The following is a 25,809-nucleotide window of genomic DNA, read 5'->3' as shown; positions in this document are numbered from 1 at the left end:
CGCGCCCTAGGGGGGCGCCCCCCACCCTCGTGAGAAGGGTGTGGGCCCCCTGGTCTTCATCTTTGGCGAGGATTTTTTATTGTTGTTTCTAAGATGTTCCGTGGAGTTTCAGGTCATTCCGAGAATATTTGTTTTCTGCACATAAAACAACACCATGGTAATTCTGCTGAAAACAGCGTCAGTCCGGGTTAGTTCCATTCAAATCATACAAGTTAGAGTCCAAAACAAGGGCAAAAGTGTTTGGAAAAGTAGATACGACGGAGACCTATCACTCGCGAACTGCCTCGGGGTTCCCAAGCCCCCGGCAGTTCCAGCTAATGCAACTCATTGGGCCGGGCAGGACCGATCAACGGTCTCTGCCGAATTTTCCGGAGTAGGCTTCTTATTTTTGGGAAACTTTTCGGTCCCCTCATCCTCATCCTATGCAACTGCTTCCAAGACCGGATCCCCATGAATAGCATCACCTGCGCCAGCCAGGAGCAAGAGCTGCTTCGGCTTATACACATACGTTGGAGCGTCCTTCCTCTTATTGTGTGATCTGTCCCTGTTTTTCACCGGCGAGTTCACCTCCTGCTCACCATCAGGTCTGGATTTGGTACTTGAGTTCATGGTTTCTTGTTTGTTACTTGGCGCCAAGCTCTGTCCCCTGGATGAACTGTCATTAGAAGTTGGTTTCTTGTTCTCCTCAGGTGCTCTCAGACTCGGCCCAAAGGGTAGGTCACCCTTCTCATCTCCGGTGCCCGGGGTTTGACAGAAAAATCAAAGTGTCCTAGCCTACCACATGAGAAACAAAAGTAGGGTATCTGCTCATATTGGATGTCATATGGTTCTACCTTCTTCCTCTGAGCAGAATCAATCAGTATCCATCTACGGAGCGGCTTGCTGACTTCCAATGAAACCCTAGCTCTCAGGTAACCACCATTATGATCGAACTTAGCACTAGTGGCTCCCTTGTCAATTATCCGCGCAATGGTTAGGGCCCATGCATCACCTCTCAGATTATAAGGCAAATTAAGAACCCTAGCCCACACCTGGAGCCGATCAAAACTGATCTCATCTGGGCGCATGTGTTCCTCGAACTCAGCCAAGATTACCGCGTTCTTCTTGATATGCCATGGCGATCCAACCCAGACTCTGTATCGATCTCTCTGTGTCTCAAATTCTGCAACAAATTTGTTCGGTCCAACCAAGCGGAATTGCAAACCTCTCGGATTCCCCCATGCTGGCCGAAGCGCGTTGCCAATGGTTTGGATATGATATTGATTGCGGTGAAGAATTTTGCCAGCCAACAGCCACTTCGCCTGACCACCCTCATCGCGATCGTCGATGACGAGTGGGGTAGCCTCCTCCTCGGAGATATCCAGCTTCCTGAGCACTTCCTCCAGCAGCGATTTTGCTGATCTAGGGTTAGTGGGTCCCGAGGTCCCCTGCGTGCTCGACGGAGAGGATGTTGCCATCTCCTACGCCGCTGTGCTCCAGGCAGCCCGCCGATCAGGATCCGCGGCCGCCAATGAGTTCCACGTTGAAACCCTAGAGATTGCCGCCAGGAGCGCCTTATAGGTTCCGGGGAAAAACTTTTGCGTGTTCTAACTGCGGTCAGTCATACATCACTCTATAGAGTGCTTAGCCACATATAGTGGTAGTGGAAGGAGCAGATAATACAACAGCTATACCCATAGACACGAGTTCACGATATGGATACGATCGTAGAGAGCCGGACACGACAGGCACGAGGGCCACTTAGTTGGTGGCGGGGCTCTTCCCGTTCATGGCCGGCAGGACCTGCGCGTCCGGCACCACGTGGCAGACCGCCGCACCGCCGGGCTTCACGCCGAGGAGCCGGAAGGTGGCATGCTCCGGGTCCCACCGGGACGCGTCGGTGCGGCACACGGCAACCGCGGTCATCGCCATGTCCCGGCGCTTGCCATCCAGGGCCAGGACATAGGCCCTCACCGGGCCGGTGGCGCGGCAGCCGTACACGGCCCCTTCGCCGGCTTCTCCCCGGCACACGACGAAACTGGACCCCTCGACCACCCTCACGGAGCGGAAGGCGTACAGCTCCAGCGGCTTTTCTGCCGACGCCTCGGCGGCGGCAGCGGCCTGATGGATCCTGTGGAAGGGCAGGCTTTCCCCGACGCGCACCGCGTCCTCGGAGTAAATTGCAGAAAACCACCAGTTTGAAGGTTAGGTTTGCAAAAAACACTACAATACATTTTTTGCAAAGAAACTATATCTTCAGTAATCTTTTTGCAAAAACCACTGATCGGCGGATCTGGCTCTGTTAAGAGTGTTTATGACAGATGGGGCCCATTTTCTGCGTATGTGGCATAACTTTTTGTGTAAGGTGGGTTTTAATATAAAATTACAAACTAGACCCTCAAATTTTACACAAACACCCTCAAATAAAAAAATGAAAAACACAATTGACCACCAGTGGAGCTCGTGCAAATCAGCCTCATCCCGCCGTCGACCTCACGTTGACCATGGCCGACCGGCGATCCCCCACCATCTCATGTCGTCCTTCTCCTCCCCAATGCTCCTCCGTGGTGGAACTTCTCCCCGGAGAGGATCTAGATCGGGGGTCCTCGTCCTCCTCCGTGGTGGAACCGCTCCTCCCCGACGAGATCTGGATCGGGGGTCCTCGTCCTCCTCCGTGGTCGAACTGCTCCTCCCCGACGAGATCTAGCGTGGTGGGCACCGCCGTCCTGCCGCCATGGTGGGCGCCGCCGCCCTACCTCCGTGCTACAGTATGCTATGGTGCATCAGTGGTGGAACTGCTCCTCCTCCATGGTAGACATCGCCGGCCTATCGGCCGCCAGCTAGATGTGCACGCCGTCCTGGTGCATCGGTAACCGCCCCTGCTGCTCCAGCCTTTTCCCTCCCGTTCTCTTCTTTCCCAGGTCGTCTCCCTTGCCCTCCCACCCTCTTCTTCCCCAGGACGCCCCTGCTCCTCCGATCGCTGACCCAACTGCTCCAGTCACAGCGTCCTTGTCGAGGAACGACAACGACGACTCCCAGTGGCGGCCGTCCTGCCGGTGTCAGGCTCAAGCTGTCAGGACCCCGATTCCAAGTCACATCGATCTAGCCGGTAACACCTCATATCACTTTGCAGCCTCACGCACGGTATTCCCGCGGGTGTCGCCTTACCATGGCCCGGGACCGTTTGCGCCTTTTGGCTCACGTATATGATAGTGTCGCTAGCATCCATATGATAGAGAACCCGGGCCGACATGGCCAGTCGTGAACCCAAAGCGGCACCAACCTATGGGGACAGGCATACATGAATCACATCGGGCATGTCGGTCAGCAGCGTGTGAATCCGGGCTGTAGCACTGGGCTAACAGGACTCCGGAAACCTGGGCTGTAGCAGGCTAGGCAGGACTCTGGATGTCACCGCGTGACATTTCCCCGAAGGGACAGACACAGGAACGAAGTGAAACACATGCCGGCCAGTCAAGTGTCCTGAGCAGTAGTGCTGGGCTAGCAGGACTCCGGTGAACCGGGCTGTAGCGGACTACTATGGCTCATGGAAGCACTAGACTACATTTCCCCATAAGAGAGGCTGCCAAGGATAAACAACTAGATTGTCGGATCCCACACATACCAAGCATTTCAACCATACACACAATATGCTCGATATGTGTAAATACAACATGGCATCACAACATAACTCTACGACTCAAGTATTTATTCATTAGGCTCCGAGGAGCGAGATATTACAAACATGGGTCTCATGACCCAACAATCATAGCATACAAATCAAAGCACATGCGGAAGCTTAACATGTCTGAGTACAGACATCTACAAATGAAAAAGGCTGGGAAGCCTGACTATCTACCAGATCCTGCCAAGGGCACAAGATCGTAGCTGAGGTAACAAGCTAAACGTCGAAGTCCACGTGGAACTACTAGCGAGACTGAAGTCTCTCTGCAAAAACATAAATTAAGCAAACGTGAGTATAAATGTACCCAACAAGACTTACATCAGAACTAACTACATATGCATCGGTATCAACAAAGGGGTAGTGGAGTTTAACTGCAGCAAGCTAGCTTTGACTCAGTGGCTAACCTGAACTACGACTGCAAGCAACTCTTTTGAGGTGGCGCACACGAGTCCACATATTCACCATTCAATACACCACTATGGATCCGCTCCCGTCTCCCTACGAGAAGGCCATCCATTGCACTCACACTTATCTTGCGAGTTTTAGAGTATCCACTTTCACTTGTCTATGAACTGTTATAGGCAAACCAGAAGTCCTTTACCGCGGACACGGCTATTCGAATAGATCATTTATAACCCTGCAGGGGTGTACTTCTTCACACACGCTCTCGCCACTTACCACCATGTACACGTCGTGTATCTCAGCAACCTTCAAGCAGAAGCCTAGCGAGGGAGTCGGCCACGACCTGACTAACCACACAAGTCTCTAGTCCAGGTTTATCGCCTATTCGGGTTCCATCCGCGAGGAGATCCGGCCGGAGTTTCGCTCACAGCTCCAAACGATGTGTGTAGGGTTCCCGAGACACCAAACGGGCGCCCGGTACACCGTGCCACGGTGTATCTACCGCACATCAATAGCCACCCCTAGGGTCAGCGCTACGCACGACCGCCAACACATATCCTACAAACCCAGAAACTAGTTGCAACTCCTGGACAGAGGACAAGGGCAGTTAATAAGTCGAGAGGGTCCATTGGTTTCGGGCCCAATGCGTGGTAGTAGCTGTTCATGGATCACAAACACAGAACTCAGTTCCTAGGAACGGTTTCAATGAACAACCCACCAATGTACTCCTACATGGCCTCTCACTCTACCTTTACCAAATCGTGTTCAACACACTTAGCTCACACACAGTAGGACATGTTCACACTTTCCAATTCATCCCCGATGAATCAGACCTGACACAACTCTAAGCAATAGCAGGCATGACAAACAAGCATGGAATGAGTAGGCACATCAGGGCTCAAACAACTCCTACTCATGCTAGTGGGTTTCATCTATTCTGTGGGCAATGCAGGTCATGCAGAGGAAAGGGGTTCAACTACTGCAACAAGTAAAGATGAATCGTTGTTGTCCTAATGCAGTAAAAGAGAGCAGGAGCGAGAGAGTGGGATTGTATCGGAATGGAACAAGGGGTTTTTGCTTGCCTGGCACTTCTGAAGATATTATAGCTCTTCATCGGTGTCATCGAACTCATCGTCGGGAGCACGTCTATCATCGAGAGGGGACAAATACCGGCAACAGAGAAGGAAAACACAATCAATGCAATGCACAATATGATGCATGATCATGACATGCCAATATGTTGTGTTTTGAGCTAATGCAACTACAACCAGAAGGTTTTGAGCTTATTTGAACCAAAGATTCAAATACAACTCAAGTTGTGGGTTCATATAAGTGCATTAACATGTTTGACCTAAACAACAAGGTTAAGTTGCTCTAACATGCATGAAACTAGTACAGATGGATAGATTGGATTTCTCTGATCATTTTTCATATATAATTTATTTCATTCTGAGCTATAGATTAATTTCTATGATTTTTTGAAGTTTATAACATTTTCTGGAATTTCCTATATAAAATTAAATCCAGAAAATACTTATTGCGTCGGCATAGCGTCACTGTGACGTCACCAGGTCAACAGGGCCGGTCCAAGTCAAACCTGACCAATGGGGCCCACTGGTCAGTGACTCAGGGCCAGTTAGTGTCGCTGACAGGTGGCCCTAGTCAACTGCCACGTCAGCCAGTCAACCCTGACGCGTGGGTCCGCTAGTTTTGTTAATTAATCTAGCTTAAAACTAAACAACGACTTAATTGGGCAGCAGGGCCTACTGTCATTGTCTAAAGGGTGGGGTTAGCTGCTAATGATGTGCCACGTCGGAGTCACCGTAGTTCAGCCGGCAGCGACCAAAGCCGTGGCAGCAACTCGCCGGAGTTGCTCGGGTTTCGCGTACAGGCCGTGGTTTGAGCCGCGTTTGGTCTCTACGGGTAGCTGGCATTGCAGCGCGTCGGCTGGTGGCAGTAGCTGGGCCTGGGGTGGCCGAAGTCGACGGCCACGAGCTCAAAGGTGGCAGCCGGACTTCGGTGGGGCACGGGCGGGGCACTGCGGCTTGCGGGCGAGCGAGCGAGGTAGCTGGGCGGCATCTCTGGCGTTCCAGGAGCACCTTGGTGCAACTGGTCGGAGCTGAGGTGCTCAGGAGCGAGGACCTCATCGGCCATGGCGGACGGCGGCTCCGGTTACTCGCGGGGCAGTGGCTACGGGACGAAAACGACGACGTGGTTAAGGGGGAAAGGACCGGGAGCTCACGGTGAGGCCGACGACAGGCTCAGCTGGCTCGGGGACGACCGGAAGGCGACGAATCCGTCGATGGAGTCCGGCGGCCGTGCTCGGGGAAGACGACTCGTGGCTGCGATGTGGGGCTCCCGCGGTGGCATGGCTCGGGGTGGAAGAAAGAGGGGTTGAGGCGGAGCCTCTGGGCCGGTCAGAGAAGCGAGGGGGAGGCGGTGGGTGCAGCTACGACAAACGGCGTCGGTGGCGATGGCAGCGCTCGGCTGTGGGGAGGAGAGCAAGACAGAGGAGGGGGAAATCACGGGGAGAGTGAGAGAGGCCCAGGGGGTGCGTGGCGTCTCCCAGAGGCGTCCAGGCGTCGAGGGGGAGCGGCAAGCAGGAGGTGGTCGGGGCGCGTGGCCGCGCACACGTGGCACATGCCCGGCGTCCTTCTGTCACGAGGAAGATGACAGGGGGGAGGCCAGTGGGCTGGGCTGGCGAGCTGGGCCAGCCAGGTGGGCTTTGGTGGGTGCCAGGTAAGAGGCCCAGAAGCTGTTCTCTCTCTCTTTGCTGATTCTGATTTTCTATTTCTTTTATTCTATTTTGATTTAGTAAAATACTAAACCATTTAATAAAATCCTGGAAATAATTAGGGGTGCTGTCTGAATTATTCTAATGACCCATAACAACTTCCAGCATTTTTGGAGCACTTAAAATATATATAGCATTTAAATAGCTCCAATTCAAATATGTTTGAATTAATTCAAAGCCCGAAGATGTCCTGCAAAAATGTAAACCATTTTTTGGTAGATGCTTCCACCTCAATCGAGAAATGTTGAACATTTTTAGAGGGCATTTTGAGTTCAATGAAAAAGATTTTATTTTGACCCTAGTTGAATTCATTTGGTGCTAGGGTTTAAGCATCCCCATTTCAAGATTAATTGAAAATGAAAATGATGCATGGATGCAATGCCACTAATTACAAAAAGATATCTAGGGCTATGACAACTCACCCCCACTAAACAAGAATCTCGTCCCGAGATTCAAGTCGTGAGGTAAGAAGACATAGGGACACAAGCTAACACAATCTTCACGATCCAGATGTCTTTCTTGAGGATGTTGATTCATTGCATCACCTTGATCTCGACGTCTTGCTTTGAGAACTACGTCCAACATGACAACGAGTAGAAAGGGAGAATTTTTTTGAAGAATCGATCTTCCTGAGGTTCGAGCACTCAGGATCAACTCATGGAGTGAGACGTTGAAACATCTCTTGAGTTGGGACACAAAACATACATCAAGACGGATGGATAGTAACGGATGGTGAAGTTCAATTTGGTAGGGAACTATTCCACGCTTAGGTAGGATGGTGAATGGTTTCTAGATAGCGATGAAATAATTTCCATGATTCCATTACGGGACACCTCGGGGGAGGTGACTCGTCGAATTATTCCCTTAGGTGGCAAAAAGAATTACTTTTGATACAAAGATCATTGAAACTCTTTATACCAGCCTAAGACAATCACAATCGATCGTTTGGCGAAGTTCAAAGGAATGGCATATTCGGATTCCAATGGATGATGTGGACTACCTTGTTGAAGACAACGCGATGGATGATTTTGCTTATCATCGGGAATGGATGGGACCCATGGTAGTACCACTGTTGAAGATGATCCTAACTAGGAATTATCGAGAAGGTAGTCCAAGATAGAATGGCACAATGGCGGTGCAAGTTGGGAACAAAATGCAAATGTTGGGAATGATTCTAGTAACTGGGGATAAACTCAACAGTAGAGAGTGATCCCACTTTTTGAATGGTTCTAGCATAATCGGGGAAACCGAGAGCACAACAACCCCTGAGGAACAACTTCTAGAATAAGTTGCACTAAATCCTCATGGAAAAGATGGTCAAATAGCTCAATCAAGATACTACTACGATAGATCTTCTGGCTAGGTGTGCCGGCCAGAACATCAACCTTGTCGAGACCTACATCATAAATCTTGGAATAGCTCCAACCATCATATCTGCCTGAGATTCAGATCTGGTTGGTAACGGGATATTTCAGACAACATGTCCGGAAAGAAAGTTTGCAACACAAACCGACAAGATGATGTTGCGAGATTCTCGGGAATTGAACTACATTAGCAAGCTCCAAAACATAAGCTGGTTCTGCTACATACATGTGAGCACGTTGTCCAAGACAAGCATGACCACATAATAGTCTTACAACAAAACACTACGGAGTTCTGATTGGGAACCATCATTGCGAAGAGCGAAATCCTGCACATGTACCTTTGGGTCCTTAAGGATTAGCACTTAAGAACTTCTTTTCCTTGAACAAATCAATCAGTGGCTTGGTGTGCTAGGGATTCATATAGAATGAAGGTTGCAAGTCTCCAAACCACAGAATGCTTCGCATGTATGCATGATTGACTTGGGATGATTCCAGATGAAGCGAAACAAACTTTCTCAAATTCATGGCGGCAACTTGCATCATATGCACGTGAATTAGAGGAAGTCACTTCTTCCATCCGAACATATGCTTCATGAACGAAACACGAAGATAATGCTTATAAAGTTTCCAATACTAGCTGGATGTTCAACACGAATCATGGAGAAGGTGGCAGTGTTGTTGACGGGCTCAACAACAATTCATCCAGGTTTCCATGGGGATGAGATTTCATAGTTATGTGAACAAGTGATAGCATTGGTCAGACCCAAAAGATATAATGGTGTATGCTCGAGGGATCAACCACGAGTAAGACAACATTATGAACATCGTTGGTTCTGGTTTGATTTGACGATAACCCATACTCAAATCAAAGATTGGGTAAGACAATAGGTCCAACAACTGATCACGGGGACCAATTGATGAAGATATCATCTTTCTTCAACACACACACACACAGAAGATATCCCTTAGAGATGAACTAAGTTAAGCAAAGCTTTTACCTTCCAACTCTCCAAGTTGTTGTCTAGCTCAACCAACTAGCTGAGGGATATCCAACACAGATTCTTGGAGAAGGGGTGATTTATAAGAAAATCAACTTGATCACGAACTCAACATAGCGGTCAGGTGACATCCAGGTAATACTTCCGAGAAGATCTTCGGAAAATCACAAATCACCGATATGTCACTAAGCTCGAGAACAATCTTGCTTTTCAGGGCAAGACGATATGATCAAATAAGCAAGGATTGACACTATACTAACTCATTGATCGAAAAGTGCACCGGAAATAAGGACTAGGTAGCACGATCAACCTTAGGGTGATGATTCAATAATCAACACGCTAAGGATAAGATTATTATCCATTAACTACCAAGCAACACAGTTGCTAGGAGTATTGATTTCACACATAATGGTTCACTTGTCGGCATTCCGATTGCGACAACACGGGACCGAGGAATGAATAATGATGGCGAGAGGTATCACTACATCAAGAATTCATAATAGGTTGTGCAATTCCCATGATATTCTTGACATAGGACGGTAATACTCCAGGCAGAACAGAACAAAAGCTGGATTGGCATTTGATCTACAGAACACAACTACTTTGACCCAATCCCGGATATGGATGAGGTATTGGAGTTTGTTTCTCCTAGTCATTCCGGAATAGAATGGCTTGATGGACCACACGAATAATAGGCATCGATGAACACGATCGCGCACATACCCTTGACTATCATTTAATAGATGAAGGTCGGAATATAACTGAAGGGGGACAACTCAAAGAACATATGATTTTTTTTGAGTTGTGGATTCATGGATTAGCATGTTGAACCAAGTTCAACATGTTTCTTCCGGATAAAACCCATGCAGAAAAGGAAGGACTGGCAGATTAACAACACAGAATCGAGAACTCGCCAAGAGCACTCTAGTTGTGGTCCTTCGGTTCAACGAGGAACTTCTGCCATAAGTAGTTCATGGTAGTTGGAAGAACGAGGTACCAAGGACCTCGAGGACTATCGCAAAGGTTACTAATATCCTAAAGGAACTACCAAACACTATCAACATGAGGTAAGTAGAGTGAATCTTGGGTCAAGAACCCAGGAGTAGAATACCTACTACTAAATGGCATCACGAGATGCTTTCGAGAATGGTGGCCAGAATCATCACACCGGGAACACAAAACATAGCTAGATTACTAGGTGACTCCTTAAAACACCTAGGGTCATAAAAATAGCTCCAACATATATGTCGAGGCAACAGAGTACCTCAACTCACCGATTAGTGTGATTAATCTGGCCCAAATAGACATCAGGAACAGGAGGAAGGGGTTTGCAATTGCATCAAACTATTTAGAGACCTGGGATGACTCGGACAACATAACGGCTGTAAATGCTCAAAAGATTTGAGACATCCTGCAAAATGGTGGCATAACCACTCAACAACATCATATCAAGGTTCCAAGTCCAACTATCAACATACTGGAGTAGTAGAAACTGAACTAGAGCTTAAATCCATCAATCCTATAAGTCTCTATCATAGTAACTCGTCATCCAGATAGATAGATGAGAAGGCCTAGTTCTTAAACCTCGTAGAAGAGAAGAGGTTGACTCAGATCAGAAGGCATAAGGTAAAGGAGTAAAAAGAGCCTTACGTTCCCTTCCATAATCAATTCCCGTATATAACTAAAGCATTTCTAGACTCAACTTTGACCAGTTTGGCTTGGTAATCCTACAGGCAGTCAGGCTCTGATACCAAAGCTGTCAGGACCCCGATTCCAAGTCACATTGATCTAGCCGGTAACACCTCATATCACTTTGCGGCCTCACGCACGGTATTCCCACGGGTGTCGCCTTACCATGGCCCGGGACCGTTTGCGCCTTTTGTCTCACGTATATGATAGTGTCGCTAGCATCCATATGACAGAGAACCCGGGCCGACATGGCTAGTCTTGAACCCAAAGCGGCACCAACCTATGGGGACAGGCATACATGAATCACATCGAGCATGTCGGTCAGCAGCGTGTGAATCCGGGCTGTAGCACTGGGCTAACAGGACTCCGGAAACCTGGGCTGTAGCAGGCTAGGCAGGACTCTGGATGTCACCGCGTGACATTTCCCCGAAGGGACAGACACAGGAACAAAGTGAAACACATGCCGGCCAGTCAAGTGTCCTGAGCAGTAGTGCTGGGCTAGCAGGACTCCGGTGAACCGGGCTGTAGCGGACTACTATGGCTCATGGAAGCACTAGACTACATTTCCCCATAAGAGAGGCTGCCAAGGATAAACAACTAGATTGTCGGATCCCACACATACCAAGCATTTCAAACATACACACAATATGCTCGATATGTGTAAATACAACATGGCATCACAACATAACTCTACGACTCAAGTATTTATTCATTAGGCTCCGAGGAGCGAGATATTACAAACATGGGTCTCATGACCCAACAATCATAGCATACAAATCAAAGCACATGCGGAAGCTTAACATGTCTGAGTACAGACATCTACAAATGAAAAAGGCTGGGAAGCCTGACTATCTACCAGATCCCGCCGAGGGCACAAGATCGTAGCTGAGGTAACAAGCTAAACGTGGAAGTCCACGTGGGACTACTAGCGAGACTGAAGTCTCTCTGCAAAAACATAAATTAAGCAAACGTGAGTACCAATGTACCCAGCAAGACTTACATCAGAACTAACTATATATGCATCGGTATCAACAAAGGGGTAGTGGAGTTTAACTGCAGCAAGCCAGCTTTGACTCAGTGGCTAACCTGAACTATGACTACAAGCAACTCTTTTGAGGTGGCGCACACGAGTCCACATATTCACCATTCAATACACCACTATGGATCCGCTCCCGTCTCCCTACGAGAAGGCAATCCATAGCACTCACACTTATCTTGCGAGTTTTAGAGTATCCACTTTCACTTGTCTATGAACTGTTATAGGCAACCCAGAAGTCCTTTACCGCGGACACGTCTATTCGAATAGATCATTTATAACCCTGCAGGGGTGTACTTCTTCACACACGCTCTCGCCACTTACCACCATGTACACGTCATGTATCTCGGCAACCTTCAAGCGGAAGCCTGGTGAGGGAGTCGGCCACGACCTGACTAACCACACAAGTCTCTAGTCCAGGTTTATCGCCTATTTGGATTCCATCCGCGAGGAGATCCCGCCGGAGTTTCGCTCACAGCCCCAAACGATGTGTGCAGGGTTCCCGAGACACCAAACGGGCGCCCGGTACACCGTGCCACGGTGTATCTACCACCATCATAGCCCACCCCTAGGGTCAGCACTACGCACGACCGCCAACACATATCCTATAAACACCAGAAACTAGTTGCAACTCCTGGACAGAGGGCAATGCAGTTAATAAGTCAAGAGGGTCCATTGGTTTCGGGCCCAATGCGTGGTAGTAGCTGTTCATGGATCACAAACACAGAACTCAGTTCCTGAGGACGGTTTCAATGAAACAACCCACCATGTACTTCTGCATGGCCTCTCACTGCTACCTTTACCAAATCGTGTTCACACACTTAGCTCACACACAGTAGGGCATGTTCATCACTATTCCAATTCATCCCCGATGAATCAGACCTGACACAACTCTATGCAATAGCAGGCATGACAACCAAGCATGAATGAGTAGGCACATCAGGGCTCAAACAACTCCTACTCATGCTAGTGGGTTTCATCTAATTACTGTGGCAATGACAGGTCATGCAGAGGAAAGGGGTTCGGCTACCGCAGCAAGTAACAGATGAATCGTTGTTGTCCTAATGCAGTAAAAGAGAGCAGGAGCGAGAGAGTGGGATTGTATCGGAATGAACAAGGGGTTTTTGCTTGCCTGACACTTCTGAAGATATTATAGCTCTTCATCGGTGTCATCGAACTCATCGTCGGGAGCACGTCTATTGAGAGGGGACAAATACCGGCAACAGAGAAGGAAAACACAATCAATGCAATGCACAATATGATGCATGATCATGACATGCCAATATGTTGTGTTTTGAGCTAATGCAACTACAACCAGAAGGTTTTGAGCTTATTTGAACCAAAGATTCAAATACAACTCAAGTTGTGGGTTCATATAAGTGCATTAACATGTTTGACCTAAACAACAAGGTTAAGTTGCTCTAACATGCATGAAACCAGTACAGATGGATATATTGGATTTTTCTGATCATTTTTCATATATAATTTATTTCATTCTGAGCTATAGATTAATTTCTATGATTTTTTGAAGTTTATAACATTTTCAGGAATTTCCTATATAAAATTAAATCTAGAAAATACTTATTGCGTCAGCATAGCATCACTGTGATGTCACCAGGTCAACGGGGCCGGTCCAAGTCAAACCTGACCAATGGGGCCCACTGGTCAGTGACTTAGGGCCAGTTAGTGTCGCTGACACGTGGCCCTGGTCAACTGCCACGTCAGCCAGTCAACCCTGACGCGTGGGTCCGCTAGTTTTGTTAATTAATCTAGCTTAAAACTAAACAACGGCTTAATTGGGAAGCAGGGCCCACTGTCGTTGTCTAGAGGGTGGGGTTAATTAGTGGGGTTAGCTGCTAATGATGTGCCACATCGGAGTCATCGTAGTTCAGCCGGCGGCGACCAAAGCCGTGGCGGCAACTCGTCGGAGTTGCTCGGGTTACGCGTACAGGCCGCCGTTCGAGCCGCGGTTGGTCTCTACAGGTAGCTGGCGTTGCAGCGCATCGGCTGGTGGCAGTAGTCGGGCCTGGGTTGGCCGGAGTCGACGGGCACGAGCTCAAAGGCGGCGGCCGGAGTTCGGTGGGGCATGGGCAGGGCACTGCGGCTTGCGGGCGAGCGAGCGAGGTAGCTGGGCGGCATCTCTGGCGTTCTAGGAGCACCTTGGTGCAACTGGTCGGAGCTGAGGTGCTCAGGAGCAAGGACCTCATTGGCCATGGCGGACGGCGGCTCCAGTTACTCGCGGGGCAGTTGAAGGAAATATGCCCTAGAGGCAATAATAATGTTATTATTTTATTTCCTTATGTCATGATAAATGTTTATTATTCATGCTAGAATTGTATTATCCGGAAACATAATACTTGTGTGAATACATAGACAAACTAAAACGTCACTAGTATGCCTCTACTTGACTAGCTTGTTAATCAAAGATGGTTATGTTTCCTAACCATAGACATGTGTTGTCATTTTATTAACGGGATCACATTATTAGGAGAATGATGTGATTGACATGACCCATTCCATTAGCTTAGCACCCGATCGTTTAGTATGTTGCTATTGCTTTCTTCATGACTTATACATGTTCCTATGACTATGAGATTATGCAACTCCCGTTTGCCGGAGGAACACTTTGTGTGCTACCAAACATCACAACGTAACTGGGTGATTATAAAGGAGCTCTACAGGTGTCTCCAAAGGTAAATGTTGGGTTGGCGTATTTCGAGATTAGGATTTGTCACTCCGATTGCCGGAGACGTATCTCTGGGCCCTCTCAGTAATGCACATCACATAAGCCTTGCAAGCATTGCAACTAATGAGTTAGTTGCGAGATGATGTATTACGAAACGAGTAAAGAGACTTGCCAGTAACGAGATTGAACTAGGTATTGAGATACCGACGATTGAATCTCGGGCAAGTAACATACCGATGACAAAGGGAACAACGTATGTTGTTATGCGGTCTGACCGATAAAGATCTTCGTAGAATATGTGGGAGCCAATATGAGCATCCAGGTTCCGCTATTGGTTATTGACCGGAGACATGTCTCGGTCATGTCTACATTGTTCTCGAACCCGTAGGGTCCGCACGCTTAAGGTTTAGATGATAGTTATATTATGAGTTTATGAGTTTTGATGTACCGAAGTTAGTTCGGAGTCCCGGATGTGATCACGTACATGACGAGGAGTCTCGAAATGGTCGAGACATAAAGATTGATATATTGGACGGCTATATTCGGACACGGGAAGTGTTCCGGGTGATTTCGGAGAAAACCAGAGTGCCGGAGGGTTACCAGAACCCCCCGGGAGAAGTAATGGGCTGTATGGGCCTTAGTGGAGAGAGAGAGGAGCAGCCAGGGTGGGCCGCGTGCCTCCTCCCCCTGGTCCGAATTGGACTAGGATAGGGGGGGGGCGGCGCCCCCCTTTCCTTCTCCCTCCCCCCTTCCTTTCCCCCTCCTAGTAGGAGTAGGAAAGAGGGGAGTCCTACTCCTACTAGGAGGAGGACTCCTCCTCCTTGGCACACCATTGGGCCGGCCGGCCTCCTCCCCTTGCTCCTTTATATACGGGGGCAGGGGGCACCCCTAGACACACAAGTTGATCCACGTGATTGTTTTCTTAGCCGTGTGCGGTTCCCCCTTCCACCATAATCCTCGATAATATTGTAGCGGTGCTTAGGCGAAGCCCTACGACGGTAGAACATCAAGATCGTCACCACGCCATCGTGCTGACGGAACTCTTACCCGACACTTTGCTAGATTGGAGTCCGGGGATCGTCATCGAGCTGAACGTGTGCTAAAACTCGGAGGTGCCGTAGTTTCGGTGCTTGATCGGTCGGGCCATGAAGACGTACGACTACATCAACCGCGTTGTCATAATGCTTCCGCTGTCGGTCTACAAGGGTACGTAGATCACACTCTCCCCTCTTGTTGCTATGCATCACCATGATCTTGCGTGTGCGTAGGAATTTTTTTGAAATTACTACGTTCCCCAACAGTGGCATCCGAGCCTAGGTTTTATGTGTTGATGTTATATGCACGAGTAGAACACAAGTGAGTTGTGGGCAATATAAGTCATACTGCTTACCAGCATGTCATACTTTGGTTCGGCGGTATTGTTGGACGAAGCGGCCCAGACCGACATTACGCGTACGCTTACACGAGACCGGTTCTCCCGACGTGCTTTGCACAAAGGTGGCTAGCGGGTGTCAGTTTCTCCAACTTTAGTTGAACCGAGTGTGGCTACGCCCGGTCCTTGCGAAGGTTAAAAGAGCACCAACTTGACAAACTATCGTTGTGGTTTTGATGCGTAGGTAAGATTGGTTCTTACTTAAGCCCGTAGCAGCCACGTAAAACTTGCAACAACAAAGTAGAGAACGTCTAACTTGTTTTTGCAGGGCATGTTGTGATGTGATATGGTCAAGACATGATGCTAAATTTTAATTGTATGAGATGATCATGTTTTGTAACCGAGTTATCGGCAACTGGCAGGAGCCATATGGTTGTTGCTTTATTGTATGCAATGCAACTGCGCTGTAATGCTTTACTTTATCACTAAGCGGTAGCGATAGTCGTGGAAGCATAAGATTGGCGAGACAACAACGATGCTACGATGGTGATCAAGGTGTCACGCCGGTGACGATGATGATCATGACGTTGCTTCGAAGATGGAGATCTCAAGCACAAGATGATGATGGCCATATCATATCACTTATATTGTTTGCATGTTATGTTTATCTTTTATGCATCTTATCTTGCTTTGATTGATGGTAGCATTTTAAGATGATCTCTCACTAATTATCAAGAAGTGTTCTCCCTGAGTATGCACCATTGCGAAAGTTCTTCATGCTGAGACACCACGTGATGATCGGGTGTGATAAGCTCTACTTTCAAATACAACAAGTGCAAAACAGTTGCATACGCGGAATACTCAGGTTATACTTGGTGAGCCAAGCATATACAGATATGGCCTCGGAACACGGGGACCGAAAGGTCGAGCATGAATCATATAGTAGATATGATCAACATAGTGATGTTCACCAATGAAACTACTCCATCTCACGTGATGATCGGACATGGTTTAGTTGATTTGGATCACGTAATCACTTAGAGGATTAGAGGGATGTCTATCTAAGTGGGAGTTCTTTAGTAATATGATTAATTGAACCTAAATTTATCATGAACTTAGTACCTGATAGTATCTTGCTTGTTTATGTTTGGTTGTAGATAGATGGCCCGTGCTGTTGTTCCGTTGAATTTTAATGCGTTCCTTGAGAAAGCAAAGTTGAAAGATGATGGTAGCAATTACACGGACTGGGTCCGTAACTTGAGGATTATCCTCATTGCTGCACAGAAGAATTACGTCCTGGAAGCACCGCTCGGTGCCAGGCCTGCTGCTGGACCAACACCAGATGTTATGAACTTCTGGCAGAGCAAAGTTGATGACTACTCGATAGTTCAGTGTGCCATGCTTTACAGCTTAGAATCGGGACTTCAACGACGTTTTGAACGTCATGGAGCATATGAGATGTTCCAGGAGTTGAAGTTAATATTTCAAGCAAATGCCCGGATTGAGAGATATGAAGTCTCCAATAAGTTCTATAGCTGCAAGATGGAGGAGAACAATTCTGTCAGTGAGCATATACTCAAAATGTCTGGGTATAATAATCACTTGATTCAATTGGGAGTTAATCTTCCAGATAATTGCGTCATTGACAGAATTCTCCAATCACTTCCACCTAGCTACAAGAGCTTTGTGATGAACTATAATATGCAAGGGATGAATAAGACTATTCCCGAGCTCTTCGCAATGCTGAAAGCTGCGGAGGTAGAAATCAAGAAGGAGCATCAAGTGTTGATGGTAAACAAGACCACTAGTTTCAAGAAAAAGGGCAAAGGGAAGAAGAAGGGGAACTTCAAAAAGAACAGCAAGCAAGTTGCTGCTCAAGAGAAGAAACCCAAACCTGGACCTAAGCCTGAAACTGAGTGCTTCTACTACAAGCAGACTGGTTACTGGAAGCGGAACTGCCCCAAGTATTTGGCGGATAAGAAGGATGGCAAGGTGAACAAAGGTATATGTCATATACATGTTATTGAGGTGTACCTTACTAATGCTCGCAGTAGCACCTGGGTATTTGATACTGGTTCTGTTGCTAACATTTGCAACTCGAAACAGGGACTACGGATTAAGCGAAGATTGGCTAAGGACGAGGTGACGATGCGCGTGGGAAATGGTTCCAAAGTCGATGTGATCGCGGTCGGCACGCTACCTCTACATCTACCTTCGGGATTAGTATTAGACCTAAATAATTGTTATTTGGTGCCAGTGTTGAGCATGAACATTATATCTGGATCTTATTTGATGCGAGACGGTTATTCATTTAAATCAGAGAATAATGGTTGTTCTATTTATATGAGTAATATCTTTTATGGTCACGCACCCTTAAAGAGTGGTCTATTCTTATTAAATCTCGATAGTAGTGACACACATATTCATAATGTTGAAGCCAAAAGATGCACAATTGATAATGATAGTGCAACTTATTTGTGGCACTACCGTTTGTGTCATATCGGTGTAAAGCGCATGAAGAAACTCCATACTGATGGACTTTTGGAACCACTTGATTATGAATCGCTTGGTACTTGTGAACCGTGCCTTATGGGTAAGATGACAAAAACACCGTTCTCCGGTACTATGAAGAGAGCAACAGATTTGTTGGAAATCATACATACAGATGTATGTGGTCCGATGAATGTTGAGGCTCGTGGCGGATATCGTTATTTTCTCACCTTCACAGATGACTTAAGCAGATATGGGTATATCTACTTAATGAAACATAAGTCTGAAACATTTGAAAAGTTCAAATAATTTCAGAGTGAAGTTGAAAATCATCGTAACAAGAAAATAAAATTCCTACGATCTGATCGTGGAGGAGAATATTTGAGTTATGAGTTTGGTGTACATTTGAAACAATGCGGAATAGTTTCGCAACTCACGCCACCCAGAACACCACAGCGTAATGGTGTGTCCGAATGTCGTAATCTTACTTTACTTGATATGGTGCGATCTATGATGTCTCTTACTGATTTACCGCTATCGTTTTGGGGTTATGCTCTAGAGACGGCCGCATTCACGTTAAATAGGGCACCATCAAAATCCGTTGAGGCGACACCTTATGAACTGTGGTTTGGCAAGAAACCAAAGTAGTCGTTTCTGAAAGTTTGGGGCTGCGATGCTTATGTGAAAAAGCTTCAACCTGATAAGCTCGAACCCAAATCGGAGAAATGTGTCTTCATAGGATATCCAAAGGAAACTATTGGATACACCTTCTATCACAGATCTGAAGGCAAGACTTTTGTTGCTAAATTCGGAAATTTTCTAGAGAAGGAGTTTCTCTCGAAAGAAGTGGGTGGGAGGAAAGTAGAACTTGACGAGGTAACTGTACCTGCTCCCTTATTGGAAAGTAGCACATCACAGAAACCAGTTTCTGTGACACCTACACCAATTAGTGAGGAAGCTAATGATGATGATCATGAAACTTCAGAACAAGATACTACTGAACCTCATAGATCAACCAGAGTAAGATCCGCACCAGAGTGGTACGGTAATCCTGTTCTGGAAATCATGCTACTAGATCATGATGAACCTACGAACTATGGAGAAGCGATGGTGAGCCCAGATTCCGCAAAATGGCTTGAAGCCATGAAATCTGAGATGGGATCCATGTATGAGAACAAAGTATGGACTTTGGTTGACTTGCCCAAAGATCGGCAAGCAATTGAGAATAAATGGATCTTCAAGAAGAAGACTGACGCTGACGGTAATGTTACTGTCTACAAAGCTCGACTTGTCGCAAAAGGTTTTCGACAAGTTCAAGGGATTGACTACGATGAGACCTTCTCACCCATAGCGATGCTTAAGTCTATCCGAATCATGATAGCAATTGCCGCATTTTATAATTTTGAAATTTGGCAGATGGATGTCAAAACTGCATTCGTGAATGGATTTCTGGAAGAAGAGTTGTATATGACGCAACCGGAAGGTTTTGTCGATCCAAAGGGAGCTAACAAAGTGTGCAAGCTCCAGCGATCCATTTATGGACTGGTGCAAGCTTCTCGGAGTTGGAGTAAACGCTTTGATAGTGTGATCAAAGTATTTGGTTTTGTACAGACTTTTGGAGAAGCCTGTATTTACAAGAAAGTGAGTGGGAGCTCTGTAGCATTTCTGATATTATATGTAGATGACATATTACTAATCGGAAATGATATAGAATTTCTGGATAGTATAAAGGGATACTTGAATAAGAGTTTCTCAATGAAAGACCTCGGTGAAGCTGCTTACATATTGGGCATTAAGATCTATAGAGATAGATCAAGACGCTTAATTGACTTTCACAAAGCACATACCTCGACAAAATTTTGAAGAAGTTCAAAATGGATCAAGCAAAGAAAGGATTCTTGCCTGTGTTACAACGTGTGAAATTGAGTAAGACTCAATGCCCAACCAATGCAGAAGATAGAGAGAAAATGAAAGATGTTCCCTATGCTTCAGCCATAGGATCTATCATGTATGCAATGCTATGTACCAGACCTGATGTGTGTCTTGCTATAAGTCTAGCAGAGAGGTACCAAAGTAATCTAGGAGTGGATCACTGGACAGCGGTCAAGAACATCCTGAAATACCTGAAAAGGACTAAGGATATTTTTCTCATATATGGAGGTGACAAAGAGCTCATCGTAAATGGTTACATTGATGCAAGCTTTGACACTGATCCGGACGATTCTAAATCGCAAACCGGATACGTGTTTACATTAAACGGTGGAGGTGTCAGTTGGTGCAGTTCTAAACAAAGCGTTGTGGCGGGATCTACATGTGAAGCGGAGTACATAGCTGCTTCGGAAGCAGCAAACGAAGGAGTCTGGATGAAGGAGTTCATATCCGATCTAGGTGTCATACCTAGTGCATCGGGTCCAATGAAAATCTTTTGTGACAATACAGGTGCAATTGCCTTGGCAAATGAATCCAGATTTCACAAGAGAACCAAGCACATCAAGAGACGCTTCAATTCCATCCGGGTTCTAGTCCAGGTGGGAGACATAGAGATTTGCAAGATACATATGGATCTGAATGTTGCAGACCCGTTGACTAAGCCTCTTCCACGAGCAAAACATGATCAGCACCAAAGCTCCATGGGTGTTAGAATCATTACTGTGTAATCTAGATTATTGACTCTAGTGCAAGTGGGAGACTGAAGGAAATATGCCCTAGAGGCAATAATAATCTTATTATTTTATTTCCTTATATCATGATAAATTTTTATTATTCATGCTAGAATTGTATTATCTGAAAACATAATACTTGTGTGAATACATAGACAAACTAAAACGTCACTAGTATGCCTCTACTTGACTAGCTTGTTAATCAAAGATGGTTATGTTTCCTAACCATAGACATGTGTTGTCATTTGATTAACGGGATCACATTATTAGGAGAATGATGTGATTGACATGACCCATTCCATTAGCTTAGCACCCGATCATTTAGTATGTTGCTATTGCTTTCTTCATGACTTATACATGTTCCTATGACTATGAGATTATGCAACTCCCGTTTGCCGGAGGAACACTTTGTGTGCTACCAAACATCACAACGTAACTGGGTGATTATAAAGGAGCTCTACAGGTGTCTCCAAAGGTAAATGTTGGGTTGGCGTATTTCGAGATTAGGATTTGTCACTCCGATTGTCGGAGAGGTATCTCTGGGCCCTCTCGGTAATGCACATCACATAAGCCTTGCATGCATTGCAACTAATGAGTTAGTTGCGAGATGATGTATTACGAAACGAGTAAAGAGACTTGCCGGTAACGAGATTGAACTAGGTATTGAGATACCGACGATCGAATCTTCGGCAAGTAACATACCGATGACAAAGGGAACAACGTATGTTGTTATGCGGTCTGACCGATAAAGATCTTCGTAGAATATGTGGGAGCCAATATGAGCATCTAGGTTCCGCTATTGGTTATTGACCAGAGACATGTCTCGGTCATGTCTACATTGTTCTCGAACCCGTAGGGTCCGCACGCTTAAGGTTTCGATGACAGTTATATTATGAGTTTATGAGTTTTGATGTACCGAAGTTAGTTCGGAGTCCCGGATGTGATCACGTACATGACGAGGAGTCTCGAAATGGCCGAGACATAAAGATTGATATATTGGACGGCTATATTCGGACACCGAAAGTGTTCCGGGTGATTTCAGAGAAAACCGGAGTGCCGGAGGGTTACCGGAACCCCCCCCCCCGGAGAAGTAATGGGCCGTATGGGCCTTAGTGGAGAGAGAGAGGAGCAGCCAGGGTGGGCCGCGTGCCTCCTCCCCCCTTGTCCGAATTGGACTAGGAGAGGGGGGGCGGCGCCCCCCTTTCCTTCTCCCTCCCCCCTTCCTTTCCCCCTCCTAGTAGGAGTAGGAAAGAGGGGAGTCCTACTCCTACTAGGAGGAGGACTCCTCCTCCTTGGCGCGCCATAGGGCCGGCCGGCCTCCTCCGCTTGCTCCTTTATATACGGGGGCAGGGGGCACCCCTAGACACACAAGTTGATCCACGTGATCGTTTTCTTAGCCGTGTGCGGTGCCCCCTTCCACCATAATCCTCGATAATATTGTAGCGGTGCTTAGGCGAAGCCCTGTCGCGGTAGAACATCAAGATCGTCACCACGCCGTCGTGCTGACGGAACTCTTCCCCGACACTTTGCTGGATCGGAGTCTGGGGATCGTCATCGAGCTGAACGTGTGCTAAAACTCGGAGGTGCCGTAGTTTCGGTGCTTGATCGGTCGGTCCATGAAGACGTACGACTACATCAACCGCGTTGTCATAACGCTTCCGCTGTCGGTCTACAAGGGTATGTAGATCACACTCTCCCCTCTCGTTGCTATGCATCACCATGATCTTGCGTGTGCGTAGGAATTTTTTTGAAATTACTACGTTCCCCAACAGCAGTGGCTACGGGACGAAAACGACGACGTGGTTAAGGGGGAAAGGACCGGGAGCTCACGGTGAGGCCGACGACAGGCTCAGCTGGCTCGGGGACGACCGGAAGGTGACGAATCCGTCGATGGAGTCCGGCGGCCGTGCTCGGGGAAGACGACTCGTGGCGGCGATGTGGGGCTCCTGCGGTGGCGTGGCTCGGGGTGGAAGAAAGAGGGGGTCGAGGCGGAGCCTCTGGGCCGGTCAGAGAAGCGAGGGGGAGGCGGTGGCTGCAGCTATGGCGAACGGCGTCGGTGGCGACGGTAGCGCTCGGCTGTGGGGAGGAGAGCGAGACAGAGAAGGGGGAAAGCACGGGGAGAGTGAGAGAGGCCCAGGGGGGTGCGTGGCGTCTCCCAGAGGCGTCCAGGCGTCGAGGGGGAGCGGCAAGCAGGAGGTGGCCGGGGCGCGTGGCCGCGCGCACGGGGCACACGCCCGGCGTCCTTCTGTCGCGAGGAAGACGACGGGGGGGGGGGGAGGCCAGTGGGTTGGGCTGGCCAGCTGGGCCAGCCAGGTGGGCTTTGGTGGGTGCCAGGTAAGAGGCCCAGGTGCTGTTCTCTCTCTCTCTGCTGATTCTGCTTTTCTATTTCTTTTATTCTGTTTTGATTTAGTAAAATACTAAACCATTTAATAAAATCCTGGAAATAATTAGGGGTGCTGTCTGAATTATTCTAATGACCCATAACAACTTCCAGCATTTTTGGAGCACTTAAAATATATATAGCATTTAAATAGCTCCAATTCAAATATGTTTGAATTAATTCAAAGCCCAAAGATGTCCTGCAAAAATGTAAACCATTTTTTGGTAGATGCTTCCACCTCAATCCAGAAATGTTGAACATTTTTAGAGGGCATTTTGAGTTCAATGAAAAAGATTTTATTTTGACCCTAGTTGAATTCATTTGGTGCTAGGGTTTAAGCATCCCCATTTCAAGATTAATTGAAAATGAAAATGATGCGTGGATGCAATGCCACTAATTACAAAAAGATTTCTGGGGCTGTGACACTGGCGCTGGCCCTGGCCTTTCCTTCTTCATCCCGGCGCCGCCCCATGGTCAACGGGGATGGAGGGGCGGCACTGAGCTTGCGTGCACACTTGCCGGCTGCGGAGGGAGAGAGGTTGGGAGCGAGGGGAAGGGCTGTGGCGTGATTGGAGGGCCTAGGAAGCAGGGGGAGAAAGTTGGAGGGCGTTTTTGCATGAAACCTAAACCGTTATGCCATGTAAGCAGAAAATGGGCCCCATCTGTCATAAACACGCTTAAGCCAGATCCGTCGATCAGTGGTTTTTGCAAAAAGATTACTAAAGATGCAGTGTTTTTTGTAAAAAAAATGTATTGTAGTGTTTTCTGCAAAGCTAGCCTTCAAAGTGGTGGTTTCATGCAATTTACTCGCGTCGTCGAGGAAGAACACCGCCGATGACGGCGTGGCGACGTTGCGGACGACGGCGGCGCGGTTCAGTAGGACGTTGGGGGAGGGGGCGCTGGTGGCTTCGCTCCGGGGCAAGGCGTTGTTGTAGCCGTAGTTGAAGTTCATGGGCCGCGGCGGGTCGTTGTCCTCCACGCTGTCCTCGGCGACTGCGCCTTCCGGAGTGCCAGTCTCTGCATTCATGTATGCGCCCTGTTCCGTTGATGCGTGGTGATCAAACTGGGGCAGGAGCTCGAGGATGGCGTCCGGCATGGGGGCGTCGGGCAGGGCGGCGCGCCAGAAGGCTTCCGCCGGCAACGTCCAAGCAGCGGACGCCGGCTGCCCGGACCGAGCCTGGGGGATTCAAGAGACAAGAAAACGCACCGATGAAATGTTTGACAAGACAAAATTCGGTCGTGTATGGTAGATGTCTGAGCCATGCATGGCCGGCTCTACTAGCTAGCTCTTTCGCACCATGAGAACCGTGGCCGTGACGGCGAGAACGAGGAGGCGCGCCATCGTCGGAGCTGCACGGAGGTAGGGGCCGAGCCAAGCTAGTTAGACCCACACGACCTTGAGGAAGCCTTGGTGCTCCTTGTGTGGAAACCAAGAGAGATCGTGCCGAATTTATAGAGGGGGGTGGCGACGGCGACGTGAAACGGAAATCGTCGGGAGCTGAGAATATAATCTCGGCGGCGATTGTTGCATCCGGGAGCAGAGAGCCACACGAGACGCCTCCGATCTCTGCATTCTGCACTTAACCGCCCCTTCTGGTCTGGGGAAAGAAACGATCGACGATGACCTACTCATCGGGTGGACGACACTGTGCGCCACCCGAGTGACCCGACGATGGTCGGGGACGATCGGAATATAATCTTCAGTGACGACGGTTGCTGTGAGGATGTCATGTGCAACGCTCGACGGTGCAGAAACTTCTTTTCAGCAAAACGTAGTGATGAAAGAATCACTACTCCTACGATTATGAACTGAAACTTCTGGATGACTACTGTCTGGTTGGGAATCACAGGTAACCACAAGGGGTTAGTGTATCTCCAACGCGAACACTCAGAACGCCCGCAAATGTCCAGACCAAGCTGTCTGTACATAGTTTGTCATCAAATGTGGACCCATCGATCCACGGACACATATGGTTGTTTGAAACCCCGCAAACTGGATGCAAACCAGAGGGAGCTTTGCGGCGTCTGGACCGTTATCACGTATGCATCCGACATCCCCATCTCATCCAAAAACCTCTCCCGCACCCGCACTCTCTCCCTCATGAGTGTACCTCCGCCCTGCGCCGCATTCATGACAGACCACAGAGGACACAACCGTTCACTGGAGCTGCTATTGAGACGACGCACTGGCCGAGTGCGCCGCCCGCTCCGCGCCCCTGTCTCCGTGACTGTTCAATGCCGGAGAGATTTGACCGTACGAGATGACTCTCTACC

At 47.9% G+C, this 25,809-nt stretch overlaps 1 protein-coding gene across 1 annotated transcript; it reads right to left on the bottom strand.

Moving 5' to 3' along the window:
• Positions 1-1,740: 1,740 nt before the first annotated feature.
• On the bottom strand, positions 1,741-24,877 carry LOC125507128 (BURP domain-containing protein 15-like). The gene is made up of 3 exons (XM_048671812.1): positions 24,833-24,877; positions 24,347-24,712; positions 1,741-2,148 (listed from the first exon to the last, which is right to left on the bottom strand). Exons 1-3 carry the CDS (start codon positions 24,875-24,877, stop codon positions 1,741-1,743), a joined length of 819 nt encoding a protein of 272 aa, XP_048527769.1.
• Positions 24,878-25,809: the final 932 nt, after the last annotated feature.

Source organism: Triticum urartu, chromosome 5, assembly GCF_003073215.2.
Source record: "Triticum urartu cultivar G1812 chromosome 5, Tu2.1, whole genome shotgun sequence".
NCBI lineage: Eukaryota > Viridiplantae > Streptophyta > Magnoliopsida > Poales > Poaceae > Triticum > Triticum urartu.
Note: the sequence above shows the minus strand (reverse complement) of the source record. Positions and strands in the feature narration are given on the sequence as shown.